At 35.7% G+C, this 15,967-nt stretch overlaps 1 protein-coding gene across 1 annotated transcript; it reads right to left on the reverse strand.

Moving 5' to 3' along the window:
* Window positions 1-1,677: 1,677 nt before the first annotated feature.
* On the reverse strand, window positions 1,678-2,595 carry LOC103740377 (olfactory receptor 148-like). Its single transcript, XM_008840958.1, has one exon. The coding sequence runs from the start codon at window positions 2,593-2,595 to the stop codon at window positions 1,678-1,680; it is 918 nt and encodes a 305-aa protein (XP_008839180.1).
* Between the last annotated feature and the right edge of the window lie 13,372 nt (window positions 2,596-15,967).

Genomic DNA, 15,967 nt, shown 5'->3' on the forward strand with positions numbered 1-15,967 from the left:
TGAGATAATCAGCATCACTAGTTCCCGTTCTTTGGTGTATAGTTTTTTTTTTTCACTTGAACGAAGCTTAAAAATAAATAAATGTTACAAATCCATCACAAATTAAATAAAAGAGAACATATTAGGAGAGTAGCAAAACTCCCCCAAGAGAGTTTTCACCACTGGACATTGATGTTTCAAACATCACATAGCATGTGGGCAGATTTATATGGAGATTAAATAATCTCTATATGGAGATTATTTAATCTCCATATTTCTAATGTTTTATTCTTTCTACCGCTTTGAGAAATGACCATTTATGCTTTTGCTTGCATTTCCATCAAATTATTTGCTTTTTGATGTTGTTGTTGATGTGGTAAGATTTTAATTATAATTCACACATTTGCATTATAAACAATATGCATTTAAGCATAAGGACTCTTTAATGTGGTATAAGCTTTATGTCTTCTGCTTCAGGTCAATTCAATACTGACTAAGAAGGGATTCACAAACTGTTCATAAAAATTCCTACTTCCATATATTATTTCATTCTTATTTAGATATGTACAGATGTTCTCATTAGGACATGCAGGTATTCTGAATTTGAACTATTAAATCATGTTCCCAATCTATGAAAGTAATTTTGCACTTCCATCAGAGTTGGAATGACTGAGTGGTATCCAGGCATTCATTCAGCAAGTCTCCATTGGAAGCATCCTAGGCAATTGAACTTGGCCTTTGTATACAGCTGTGAACAAGACAAACATAATCCTAACCAGAAAAATCTCCAGTGTCTAGAAAAATCCTTAGTGAGCTGCTCTGCCAGATGTCATGGCATGTGGGTTCTCCCCCCAGTATAAGCAATCAGACCTGCAGATGTTGTCTAGGATATGTGACCACAAAAACTGGGTGAATTAAGATTGTGATTTGGATTTTGACAGCCGGTTTAGGAGAGACATACATTCATCACACTATGCAAAATACCACTTTACTTATTAGAGGATGGCTTTTGTTTTGTCTCTTTTACTTCATTCATATTTATTTTAAAGGATAATTTTTTAAAAAATATTTGAGCTATTCATTGGTTTTGTTTTGTATAGTAGTTTCAAAAGATGAAAAGTGTTGGCATCAAAATCAGGGGTTTTGAAATCAACTATATCTAAACTCTAATTACTGAATAATGAAGCATACTCTTTTGTTACTTGAAATCTTTCATCCCCAAAGTTCTTTTAAGAGCTGTATAAATTCTGATTTACAGAAGCATCAGGAAAAGTGAATAAGCCTATATGTATGCAAAGGTTATCATGTTGCCTAAAAGGTAGCTAATCCTGAATTAGCCAATATCCATAAAATAGAAGATATGAAATGCTGATAGAAAAGCAGATCAAGTGCCTTCTAAGGAGACCAGAAGTTGAAATGATCCCTGATTTGGCACAGAAATGAGTAGTATCAGTGTCATAGTCCTTATTTACCTGCAGCTGTAGATTGACTTCGCAGGAAAAGCATGAAGGGTAATATTAGATGTAGGGTTAATTATAAGGCACTGGTAAAAAGAGACAAAGGACAGATACAAAATCTGATAATCAAGTATTTTATACAATGTGCTCATTTATTTAACAGAAGAAAATAGAGGCTGATGATAAAAGACAATAATTTTTTAAAAATCCATTGCTGACTTCATATTCCATTCCTAAGCACTTAAGCTAAACTTTGAAACACCATTCTCAGGGATCTTTTCACTTCCTTGTTCCTCAGTGAATAGATTAAAGAGTTCAGCATGGGTGAGACTATATTATTTAATATTTGCACCACAGCACCAAGCAGGGGGTTGGGTGTGTGCTGCAGATAGATGATGATAACAGGTCCATAGGCACAGAGGATGGCAGTGAGGTGGGCACTGCAGGTAGAGAATGCTTTCTGCCTGCCCTCTGCTGACTGGATTCTTAGAATGGCAACCCCAATATGAGCATAGGAGACACAGACACTGAACAGAAGCATCAGGGCCAGAAAGCCAACACTAATGGAACCCACTTTCTGCGCCAGCCTATTGTCAGTGCAAGACAAGGGTAAAACAGCAGGAAGGTCACAGAAGAAGTGGTGCACCTGATTAGGCTCACAGTAGGTTAAATAAAAGCTAAAGGATGTCAAGATGCTGGCCTGAAGACACCCTACCAACCAGGCTACTGTGACCAAGCTCACACACACTCCAGGTTTCATGATGAGAATGTATCTCAGTGGGTGACAGATGGCGATATAACGATCATAAGCCATCACAGAATAGAGGCATCCTTCAGTAGAACCCAGAAAATGATAAAAGAAGAGCTGGGCCGCACATCCTCTGTACGAGATGGCCCGGCTCTGGCCAGAGAGATAAAGAAGCATCTTGGGACAGGTTACCGATGGGAACAACATGTCAAAAATGGACAGAAGTCCCAAGAAGAAATACATGGGGGTGTGGAGGGTAGAAGAAGAAATGATTGCTGTGAAGATGAGCAAATTCCCAAGCAGGGTGAAGAAGTAGATGAACAAGAACACAACAAAGAGAAGAGTCTCCAGGCCTTCTGTCTCTGGTATCCCAAGTAGAACAAACTCCTTTAGCAGTGTGTAATTGCCCATGTTCCTGGAAGCCTGTTCTGGTCACCCCTAGCCAAAAAATAAAAGTGAAAATATAAACGTGAAACTGATTTTAACAGTAACAGGCACATGACTAATATATTCTGTCACAAACATATGTTTGCAAATGAATTTTATGCTGAAAATAAGATTTAGGAATTCTTTCAGCCATTTATTTACTCAAAAGACATAATAAGAATATGATTTTATGTCCATAGATATATTCCTTCTGATATTTGAATAGAAAGCAAAGTAGTACATTAACATGCTCAGATAATGGATTTGCTAAGAATACCATGATCTTGATATCAAACAGAGAAACATAATTTATATAATTTCCATAATTCACTGCTCAAAATGAATGCAGACTGATAACCCAATCTGCAAAACTGTTCCTCCTCCTTCATTTTACAGAATTACTAGTTACTCAGTCCATCACTCTATACATGAATATATTCTTCAATGTTCAACATGAGTACCTTCACCACTAATATGAATCATGGGTCATCATAGAGTGCAATTTGTGTTGTATTAATATCATTCTAATTTTACCTATCTATCATCTATCTATCTATCATCTATCTATCTACCTATCATCTATCTAGTCCTTGGTTTGAATATTTTCTGATATGACATTACTCAGTTGCATGAAAATAAGCTAGTAGTGACAAATTTCATTATACTTATGATTTTAAATAGTCTAGAATGTAGCAGGTTTGTTGAATTTTATAGTTTGTAGATTTTAATTAAAGTCACACTATGTAAAAATGAGTATGGGACATTATACAACGTTAATCACTATTAAACTTGTGATTTTTAATTCTTAGAGAAATGTATCTTATAAACAAAGTATTTTAATTCTTAGACTACGTTTTCAGAAAGGATTAATTTGCCCAAGTAGTTGAGGTAAAACTTTTTACCCTGAATCTATGTTCTCAATAGATGTTAACACAGTTCTGTATTGCTAGCTGAAGGGAGAAGAACGTGATGCAGTCTGCTTCTCATATGTAAATCTCATGTCTACTAATGCCCTGCGATTTTCAGTCATCATGCCACTCTGTTTTCCGCTCTCTTTGAAAGGAAACAGGTAACTAAATATGGTGAGAACCAAAGATATCTCTGTGCTATATGCAGCGAGCAGTCTGTTGGACTTCAGTCTTCAAGTTTTTTGAGACTTAGAAAATGGGTGATACTTCCAATTGAGTTTTTACTTTATTATCAATTTTCAAGTTTTTACTTTATTATCAATTTTTATTATCAATTATTTTTATTTTGTATCAATATACAAACTGTGTGGAAATTATACAATTATAATTTCTATGACTTTTAACTTTTAATTCTTGGACATTTTCTGTGAACTTCTCATATAATTAATAGTATGAGCTAAAATATGATTTATCTTCTAAAAACTTGGAAGTGACAAGGCAATATCATTGACATTCATATAGGATATTCTGGTAAGGGTGAGTCCTGGTTCTATTAAGGTGCAAAGTCCCTGACTATAATTAGCACTTAAGTTGGGAGTTGTGACATTTGGCATAGTACATGTTGAAGAGCTGAATTTAAAGCTTTGCTATATCTATGTATCCCTGAATGACTTGATCTTGTGTGTTAATTTTGTACTTTTCTTTTTTTCTATTTTACTATCTCTGAAACAGGGATAATATTACATACTACTAGTTGTTTATAGAGTAAAAGGCAGAATGTTATTTACACCTTCACACTTTATGCAAGAGGAAAATCATGCTGGTTTAATAATTTCAAGGATATACTTAACTCTAAATATCATGTAGTATGGAGATGTGGTGAGGAAATACTCTTGATTGCCCCAAAACTATGACTGAATTCTGTTGAGGTACAAATATATCAGGCTATGAGAAGCTTGGGAGTCATTCTTACTACCTCTATCACAATCAACATGTGAGCACTCAAGATTACATTTCATATCGAAGGAAATCCATCAGACATCTCTCATGATAATAGTACCATTGCAGACTGGGGTATTGTTTTCTATCATTTTGTAACATTTTCCCTTACAAATTGAAGTGTCATTTTAAAACTTCAGAACCCCAGAGATTCTCACTGTTTATATACCCACTACTATACAGGTCAATAGTGATCACATACATGGTGAAAAAATGATATTCCGAAGAGCAACTTGGGATGTGGTACCATAATACAAAAGTACATTTTCCTAGAAGAAAGAACTCTAAAATCAAACGTTTGCTAGGAAAGATACAACATGGCATCCTCAAAAGAGCTCAAAGTAGAATTCAAAAGAATATATTTAAAATCATGTGTATGTTCCTGTGTATGTATGGGACATCTATTTCCATGTGTTTGCATATATGTGCACTTATGAGTCCTTGGATCAGCTTTACGCATCTTCTAAATCTCTCTTCACCATACTATATAAGACAAGGTCTCTCACTGAGTGTGGAGCTTGTCATTTTGCCTAGAATAGCTAGGCATCAAGCTCTTGGGATCTGCCTGTCACCACACCCTCCCCAGAACCCATATACACCACCACACCTATTTTTCACATGGGTGCTGAGGATCCAAACTAAGATGCTCATACTTAACCAGCAAGCACTTTACCCACTATGCTATCTCACTGGATGCTCTTACAGAGGACCTGGGATCAATTCCCAGCACCCATATTGTGGCTAACAACCATCTATAACTCCAATTTCAGGGCATTCAAAGCTCTCTTCTGACCTCCACTGGCATTGCATGACATGGGTACACCTACCTAGATGCAGGCAATACACTCATATACATAAAATAATAGATAAAATATGTTTAAAAGTGTGTGGAAGGGGACTGTGCACCAAAAGTCTCACCACAAAATTCACAGTTAAAATTTATAATTGTAAGTAGGACTTTTTTGAGAGCAATTTAGTATTGTTACTAATAAAAGCAGGACAATGGGGGTAACAGCAAAATTCACACCATACCACTCAGGTGTCATTACTTTTCCTCATTTGTTCTTCACTTGTGTCCAGAACTGTGGTTTTTGACATGCACCACTGAGATTTTATTATATTTGTACTTGTTTTATAGTGGACAATCCAGTAAACGTTTTTCACTAGGTGGACTAACATTTGCTTAAAGAGTTGCTATGATGATTTAGTAAGATAATATGGTTAAAATACTGGGTGCAAAAGATGCTGCTACACAGTTACTTCTTCTTATAGCTTTTTGTAGAAGTCCCTTACCAAAGCATGTGAGAAGTTACCTGCACTGAGATGAGACTGAATGTCTTAAGTCTAAATGAGATAACTGGGGGGAAACAAATAAGGCCTGGGGATATAGGACTAGAGAACAAACTTTCTCAAATACTGCATTTTCAATAATGTGAAGGAAAGGAAGCCACTTTTGAAGAAACGCATTCACTTCTCAAAGAATTAGGAAGAGAATCCAAAGAATGTCTTTTATGTATGTCTGATAAAGATCATTTTCTCCCTTTGATGGAATATATTCAACTAAATTTAATAACTGAACTGTTTTGTGATACTATGGACATTAGATATGATTAATTAGCAATAAACAATAAGTCATTAAAAGACTTCTTCATGCTGTGAGACAGTGAGTGAGGGGAAGGGACACTGGTTAGTCAATACATCAAAGAAGAAAGAAGTTCTGGATGGTGATTTTTCTCTCAGTTCTTGTACTCTGTGTCTTCAAATGTGTTTAAACTAAAACCTGAGCAGGTTGGAGAGAAGCTTTGAGCACTTACTTGGTTATTGGATCATAATGGTTCAATGAGCGATATCTACTTGACTCTTCTTATCTTTACCTTCTTCCATAGGCTTGTGGGGCTCTCCATCCCAAATGCTTCTCTTTCCAAGATGCTAAAATTTGGACTTGGGTTCTCTACCTACAGACCACCAGTGGCTTCTTTTTCTTTCAAATTCACCCAGAGAGAGGCGTGCTGTATTTTAGGTGACAAGATGATGTATATAGGTGTCAAGATAGTGTGTATTTAGCAAAAGTAAAAGGACCTGCTGTCCTTGTGGGATTTTAAATGGTGTCACACTTTAGCACCTCATTCATGCTCTAAAATAAGATGCAGGAGCCCTCTGAGAACAGGGAGCAATTAAGTACTGGGTGTTGATACAATTTTACTTATAGAGTGAAGTGAGTAGAGAAATCATTTAAGCAATTGACAAAGAGTTTGTAAATCCCACCTGACCACCCACTTTGCTCTTCTGGGTAAATGCCGCATTGATCCATTTGCTCTCTAGGGACCTCATCAGTTTGATATGATAAATCTGTTAATTTAAAAAATTCTAACATTCCCTTATCTCTTGTCATAACTATCAAGATCATGGCAGCTCTAGGGTGGACCACGGAATGCTATAGACTTGGCTTCACTTGGGATTCTTTTTAGTATGAAAAGCAGGCGAGAATTAGTAGTGAGGGACTTAGGAATGGGAAATCAAAGGAAGATATATTTTTATGGAAATAACTGATCTGAAATATTCTCCATGAATTGTCCTACATGAGTCATGTGCCATATACGGATGATTCTGTCAGTGAGCACTGAGTACAACACTTCAATGATGTAGCACTAGATAACCATGGAACTGAAAAACTCCCACTGCCTGTGATGTCCTAGTCATCAGAATGCCATTTCTTAATCTATCACATCTTCACAGTAATGCTCATGTAAATAAGCCTACGCACTGCCAGGCATGTACCAGTATAGCATATGAGGAACATACATTTGATATTGACAATAATGACTGTATTATTCGTTTATAACTTTACTATACCTCCTGTCACTTTTAAGGGTGTAGTTCTTTTTTTTACATAAAAGAAATGTATAGTAATACATTATTGTATGCTGTTTTAGTAGTAGTTTTATTCACCTTGTGCTACTACAACTCCTGACTGCATCAAAAACCCATGGGGAGTGATTGATATAAGTACCATTTGTGGAGGTGTAAGCAAACCATAGAGAAATCACTGATACATGTCTTAGAACATGTCCATGATTTTAAGGAACACGTGACAATATTTGGTATATATATATACAATGCATTTATATATTGTAGAAAAAATCTACAGAAATAAGTTTCCAATGACTTTTTAAAAAGTCTTTAGTGTCAGTTACCCCTTTGCCTATTCCTTCTACCTTGCCTATTCATTCCCCACCCCATTTAATCTTCTTATCTCATTATTCTCCTACTCACAGTTTCAAAATTGGAAAATCTAAAGAAAGAGATGAATTTTTATATATTTATGACCTACAAAAATTAAATCATGACAAAATAATTAATACAAACAGACCTATAACCAGCCATGAAATTGAAGCAGTAAAACAGCCTGAAACCTTAGGATCAATTATATTCATTGCTGAATTCTTTTAAATATCCAGAAAAGAAAATCAATTCTATTCAAATTGTTGTATAAAATATAGACTAGGAAGGCTCAGTGTTGATGAGCAATGGGTGCTCTTGCAGAGGACTCAAGTTCAATTCCCAGAGACTACATGGTGGCTAACAACTATCCATAGCTCCAGTTACAGGGGAATTTGATATCTTCTTCTAACCTATATGGGCATTGCATGACACAGGTGCACTTACATACATGCAGGCAATACGCTCATACACATAAATTAAAAATAGTAAACAACATATTTTTTTAAAATAGAAAAGGAAGGAATCTTTCCAGTTTTTATAAAACTAGCATTATTCTGAGTCCAAAACAAAATAATAATAGAATAGTACAAAAGAAAATTGCAAACCTATCTCTTTGATAAACATAGATGTAAACATTCTCAATAAAATACTGGCAAGCTAATTCAAGATCACTTCAAAATATCTATTCAAGATCAAGATCACCTTGGCTCCACTTCAGAGACTTAGGAGTGATTCAATATATGTAAATTATACATATATATATATCACATAAATGGGCTAAAAGATAGAAATACATGATCATCTCAATAAATTCAGGAAAAGTTTTTGACAAAATCCAACATCCCTTCCTAGTGAAAGTCAGCAAAAAACTAGGGATGGTGGAAGCATATGTCTATATAACAAGGCTGTATCTGACAAAATTATAGCTAACATCATTCTAAATGGAAGAAAAATTCAAAGCATTCCCACCTTGATTAGGAATAAGAAAATGGAGTCCTCTGTTGCCAGTTCTACTCTACACAGTATACTTAAAGTCTTAGCTAGACCAAAAGACAAAAGAAGGAAATGAAAAATGCAAATAGGAAAAAAGAAGTTAGAGTGCTGCTATTCTGCATGTAACAAACCCAAAATGTTCCACCAAAAATCTGAAAGCTGCTAAACACTTGCATCAAAGTTGAAGGGTACAAAATTAGTACATACAAATCCTAGCATTATCATACCAATGAGACAAATCAGAGAATTATACCACTGACAAATCAGAGAATCAATTCCATTTATAATAACAATGAAAAAATTCTTGGCTATAAACCTAACCAAGATAAAAACAGAAGAAAATAACAAAATTTCTACAATGATCAACAGTGACAATCTTAAGACAGCAAAGAAAGAAGCTAAGGAAGACAGTAGATGTAGAAATTTTCCCATTCTCATGTATTACAAGAAATAATACCATTAAAATGTCCAACACTGGGAGCTGGAGAGGTGGTGCAGTGGTAAAAAGCACTAGTTGTTCTTGCAGAAGTTCTGGGTTCAAATCCCAGCACCCACATGGCAGCTAACAACTGTCCATAACTCTAGTTACATGGGATCCAACACCCTCTTCTGTCCTGTCCAGGCATTGCACAGCACAGGTAGCAAATGTATATACAGGCAGTACACTCATACACATAAATTAAAATAATAAATAAAATATCTTTTTTAAAAATGTCCATACTATCAAAAGCAATCTATAAATTCTTTATACCCCATTCACACTTCATGACCATTATTCATATATATTGAAAAAATTTACAGATTTTATATGGAAGAACAAAGGCCCAAGGATAGATAAACTAATCCTGAACAAAAAAATATAGCCCAGAGAAATGACCATGTCTGATTTCAAATTATACTATGGAGCCATAGTATTAAACACAACAAGGTACCGGCATAAACCACACCCCATGATCAATGAACTAAAATGGTGAACCTACCTGTGAATCTTTACAACTACAGCTACATGTTTTATTTTTGTTGTTGTATTTTTAAAATTATATATTTAATAACTACATGATTAGAAGAAGCATTTCATTACAGCATGAATATATTCAATAACAATTTCCAGAGCTAGATGGATCTTTCAAAATTGGTTGTAAATTTCTTGGTTCAATAACTGTGTAACTGCATTTAATCAATACAGTTATACAATACTGAACTCAGTATAAACCCTATAAGTAAAACTGAATGAGGTTTTAACCTTTAAAAAAATCTCCATTTCATTTTAAAATATACTGTTTCATACAGAAAAAGTCATTTTATTTTATTTTTCATACAGAAAAATTATTTTTAATGCAATTAGCACTAATATGTTTGCACATGCATTTCTAATCTCTATATATCTGATTATTACTAATCACATTTGTTTACTTTCTGAGGTCCTTGGCATCTGAGAATGGATATAAAGTCATCAGGTAGATTTCAATGGTAATGTTAGAAAAACTCATTTTTAATGCTATTAACGCTTAGATGTTTGCACATGTATCTCTAATCTCTACATATCAGATCATTACTAGTCACAATTGGTTACACTCAAATCCTTGGCACCTGAGTATAGCTATAAAGTCATCAGGTAGATTTCAATGGTAATGTGTTTCACCTCTACTAATTAACCTGAAGCAAATCTTGATGCTTCTTCCTCAAATATAACTCAGTTTTTCATTGACTGATTTTTTTGTGTGTATTTCATACAGAACAACCCAGTCTTATTAACCCATACACCCACATCCCAAATGGCACCCTCCCATAGCTTCCCTCTGCCACTGTAGCCCATATACTCTTTCATACCTGTTACTGTCCACTGTGTGGTCAGTGACCCCAGCCGTTCTTCAGTGCTTGTCCATCCACTGAATCTAGTCAGCCTATCTAGAGTTCTTTGTTTTAGGAAGATCAGCTCTTCCATCTAGCAGCAATCAGTTGCCAATATTCCTTTAGATAAGATTGGGGTCTGTTGCTCATTTTCCCAGTTTTGTGCTGGGTTACTGTCTGGGAGTCTCTGGGGCCACCCTGGCCAACAACTCAAAGGAAGGTATCTCCAGTCTGACATTATTTCTTCTTTAGTAGCCTTTAGCTATACACATGGACTCAAAGAATTATATTGATCCCTTTACTCTTTGGTTATACTATTCTTTTGGGTGTTTAAGACTACACAGTTGGCCAAGATGAACCAATTTATTTTTAGTCTTAAGGTCATTTGAGGAGCTGTTGCTCAGGGGTCAAATGGGCTTGGGAGGAGCCCCTGGCTTCTCTCTTTTACCAGTTGCATCTATGTGAATATAAGTCAAAGGTCCTGCTCGACCGTGGCTGGCTTTACTCGGAAGCATGGAGGAAATGTTTTCTCTATGTTGACCCTCCTCATTGTAGACTGGACACTGGTTCAAGTCCATTTAATGGGGTCTCCATGGCCTCCTTGATCAAGAGGAAATGTGACTTACCACAGTTACAGGACATTTTGAGAGATGTTCATAGTCCCCTGAAACTTAATCAATATAGGAGGGCAAGAACCAAAAAGTGTCCTTTATGTCACTCTGACCAAATTATTATAGGCCTCAAAGCATGTCTGTTAAAAATCCAAGAAGGTTAGTTCCACCGGTCTGGTACTTTTGATTATCGTGTGTCATATAGATAAAGCTTGGGCAAAGACAAAACATTATCAGTTAAATAATACATTTACATATATTGATATACATTCTATTCCTAGATATATCTATTCCTTGCCTAGATATACATTCTATTCCTTGAGCTAGTTGTATGTATAATTTGTCAGTAGGTTGTTTGATTAATATGGTTCCCTCTGTTTTTTTTTTTTTTTTAAACTAGTTAGGCATTATTTATCTCTCACATTGACTAACACTTCCACTAGAGTTTCCCCATTAAAAGTGCCCCCATTTTTCCATTCCTCTCTTTATAATACCCTTCTCCTAGGGTCCCACCTCTCTTGAGCTCCTTCTTTCCCTTTATCCCCAAGGTTTCTTGTATAACCATCCCTCCCCTGCCCCTTCCCCTTAAAATAACCCATTTTTATCCATATGTCCCTTATTAATGCCTGTTTCCTAGCGTATTTCTCTTTCAGATTCTTTTTTTTTCCTTTATTTCTGTTTCATTTTAATTATCCTGGTTCCTGTAGTTATGTCTGGATACCTAATCACTTATTAGGATTTAGTGCTAGGATTCACATATGAGGTAGAACATGTGTCATTTTTTTTCTGAGTCTGCATTACTTTACTTAGTATAACAGTTTCTAGTTCCATTCATTTATTTGCAAATTTCATGATTTCATCTTTCTTTACTGCTGAGTAAAACTCCATTGTATAAATGAACCACATTTTTGTTATCCACTAGTCACTTAAGGGACACTTAGGTTGCTTCCATCTCCTAACTATTGTGAAAAGAGCAGCAACAAATATGTACATACAAGTTTCTCTGCAATAGGATGAGTTCTTTAGGTATATGCCAAGGAGTGGGTCAAATAGTAGGTCCATTTGTAGTTTTCTAATAAAGGCTACAGATTTTTGTGATTAATTTTGTAACCCACTACTTTACTAAATGTGTTAATAATTTCCAGCAGTTTTCTGGTGGAATTTTTGGTGTCTCTTAGTTATAATATCATATCATCTGCAAAAAGAGATAATTTGATCTCTTCTTTTCCAATTACTACTCCTTTAATTTTCTGTTCTTGCCTTATTGCTCCTGCAAGAGTTTCAAGCACTATGTTCATAAGGAGTGGAGATAGTGGACAGCCTTGTCCGGTTCCTGATTTCAATGGGAATTCTTCCAGTTTTTCTCCATTTAGAATGATGTTGACTATGGGTTTGGTGGATATGGCTTTAATTATGTTGAGGTATGTTCCCTCCAGTCCAAATCCCTCTAAGGACTTTGAACATAAAAGCATGTTGAATTTTGTCAAAGGCCTTCTCTGCATCTATTGAAATGATCATGTAGTTCTTGTCGTTGAGCCCATTTATATGATTTATGACATTTATTAACTTACGTATATTGAATCATCCCTGCATCTCTGGAATAAAGCCAGCTTGACTTGGATGATTTTTTGATGCGTGTCTGTATGCGGTTTGCAAGTATTTTCTTGCGAATTTTTGCTTCTATGTTCATTAAGGATATGGGTCTATAGTTTTCTTTTTTGGTTCTATCTTTACCTGGCTTTGGTATTAGAGTGACACTGGCTTCATAGATGGAATTTGGAAGTTTTCCCTCTGTTTCTATTTTTTGAATAAATTAAGTAGTATTGGATGTAGATATTCTTTAAATGTCTAATATAATTCTGCTGTAAATCCATCTGGTCCTGGGCTTTTTTTAGCTGGGAGGTTTTGTATTATTGTTTCAATTTCCTTATGTGTTATGGGTCTGTTTAAACTGTTAATCTCTTCTTGGATTAGTTTTTGTGGTTCCCATGATTTTAGATACTTGCCCATTTCTTTTAGTTTTCAAATTTAGTACTATATAGGTTTTTAAAGTATTCCCTTATAATGTTCTGGATCTTTCTTGTATCTGTTGTGATATTTCCCCTTTCATTTCTGATTTTGTTGATTTGCAGGTCTTCTTTCTTTTCATTAACTGTGCTAGCTGTCTGTTGATCTTGTTTATCTTTTCAAAGAACCAGCTCTCAGATTCGTGGATTCTTTGTATTGTTTTCTTTGTTTCTATTTCGTTAATTTCTACTCAGACATTTGTTATTTCTTCTTGTCTGCTGGGTTTGGGTTTCAGTTGTTTTTGCTTTTCAAGTGTCTTAAGTTGCAATGTTAAGTCATTTATTTGTGTTCTTTCTGATTTTAAATGTAGGCACTTAGAGCTATGAACTTCCCTCTAAGGACTGCTTTGAACATGTCCCAGAGGTTTTTGTGTGTGTGTGTTATATTGTCCTTTTCATTTAGTTCCAGGAATACTTTCATTTCTTTCTTAAGTTTTATTTTAAAGTCTATTTTTGTCAGACATTAGAATTGGAATGCCCACTTTTTTCTTAGAACCACTTGCTTGGTATATTTTTCCAGCTTTTCACCTTAAGGTAGTACCTGTCCTTGGAATTGAGATGACTTTCTTACAAACAACAAAAAGATGGGTTTTATTTCTTAATGCATTTAACTACTCTGTGTCTTTTGACTGGAGAGTTCAGTCCATTGATATTTAAAGTTATTAATGAAAGATGTGTATTGACTCCTGTCATTTTTATTTCTGTTCACATTCATGGTATACTTATGCATTTCCACAGTTATACCTTCATTGAGTTTCTTTGTGTAACTCCTTGGGTATAGTCGTTCTTTGCTTCAGCTCTTTGCATTGCTTCAAGAATTCTCTGAAGAGCTGGTTTTGTGGACATGAATTCTTTCACCCTATCTATGTCATGGAAGATTTTTCTTTCCCCTTCAACTATAATAGACATTTTGGCTGGGAAAGTAATCTGGATAGGCATCTGTGGTCATTTATTACTGGGAATACTTTGGTCCAAGCTCTTCTGGCTTTCATAGTTTGCACTGCAAAGTCAGCTGTAATCCTGATTGGTTTTCCTTTATATGTGACTTGTTTTTCTTTTCCAGTTTTTAGTATTCTCTCTTTGTTGTGTATGTTTATTGTTTTTACTATGATGTGCTGTGGAGAGTTTCTTTTCTTGTCCTTTCTATTTGGTGCTGTATATGCTTCTTGAATTTGTATGGGCATGTCTTTCTTTAATTTGGGGAAATTTTCTTCTACAATCCTGTTGATGATCTGGTCTGTATCATTATCCTGAGATTTTTCTCCTTCCTGTATGCCTGTGATTCAGAAGTTTGGTCTTTTTATGGCGTCTCACATTTTTCCTGCGTATCCCATTCTTGTTTTCCTAAATTTTTCAGAATCTTTGATTGAGTGGTCTAATTTGTCAACTTTATCTTCCAGTCTTGATATTCTGTTGTCCATTTCATTCTTCCTATTGATGAGGCTTTCTCCTGTCATTTCTAATTGGCTTACTGAGTGTTTCACTTCCTTCTTCATTTTAGCCTGAGTTTTCTTCAATATTTCTAACTCTTTTCTGAATTCATTCAGAAGTTTATACCTATCATCTTTCTGTTCTTTGATTTCTTTGTTCTTTAAATTCACTGAAGTCTTTTTATTGTTTTTATAATTGTTCTTTTGAGTTCCATGTCCTGTGTTTTCTCCAGGGGGTTCTCATTGTACTCCTCTAGAGGACTGTTGGTACTTGGTGGGGATATATTATTTTGGTCTTTGGCATGTGGATTTCTTTTGTAGTTTCTGATTCTTGTGTGAGATGCAAGACTTCCTTTGTTGAGTTAAGGTCTGTTTCTTTTTGTAAACTTTATGTGCCTTTGTCATTTACTTGTTGGGCATGAAGACCTGGTTTGTCTAGGCTTCAGGTTCTCTCTTTTAATTTTATATTGGAGTGGACAAATTGCTTTCTTCTTCAGGAGTTCCCACAGAGGCCCAAATCAAATGAGGATCAGATGCTCTCAGACTTTCTTCTAAGGTCTGGATCCCTTCAGGAAAGATGCTGGCCTCAGTAATTTGAGGGTTGGGCTGGCCTGTGAGCATGGCCCAAGAAAGCTGCAGGTCCTAGTATGCTGATGGCTGTGCCACACAGTAATACAAATGGAGGTAGAGGTGGAAAGAGGCCCCAAGGTGTCCTGGGGACTACTGGGAAGAATTGTGTTGGTCTGAATGCAAAGGATCAGGAAGCAGTGGGGATTATGGTCCAAGAGGTCAGTCCAGGGGTCTGGGATGCCAAGAAAAGAAATGGGCCAGTACCTAGGCTAGGAGGAGAAATGGGGTTGGGGAGCTGGGAGAGTGAATGTGGCTGGGGGAGTCAAGGTACAGTACATGCCATGAAACTTATCCAGGAAAGATGCTGGCACCAGGAAGCTGGTGGCTGTGCCCAGCTATGTGTTTTTTAAAAGATGCCAAAAGGCAACTGTTGAAGAAAAGCCAGCATCTTCAAAAAATGGTGATGGGAAGACTGGACATCACTATGTAGAAAAGCTAAATTGGGGAATGATTTTAAGCCATCTGTAGTAGAACATAATGACCACAGTTAATCACATGTAAAATGAGTCAAAAGAGAGTAGATATTAAGTGCACTCACTGGTACAAAAATGACCATGTGAGACATACACAGGTTAGAGATACTGATGAAGTCATTCTGTGATGTGTACAGACTTTGAAACTTCATGGGATATAACAATCATATTTAG

This window comes from Nannospalax galili, unplaced genomic scaffold (assembly GCF_000622305.1).
Source record: "Nannospalax galili isolate Female #2095 unplaced genomic scaffold, S.galili_v1.0 scaffold881, whole genome shotgun sequence".
NCBI lineage: Eukaryota > Metazoa > Chordata > Mammalia > Rodentia > Spalacidae > Nannospalax > Nannospalax galili.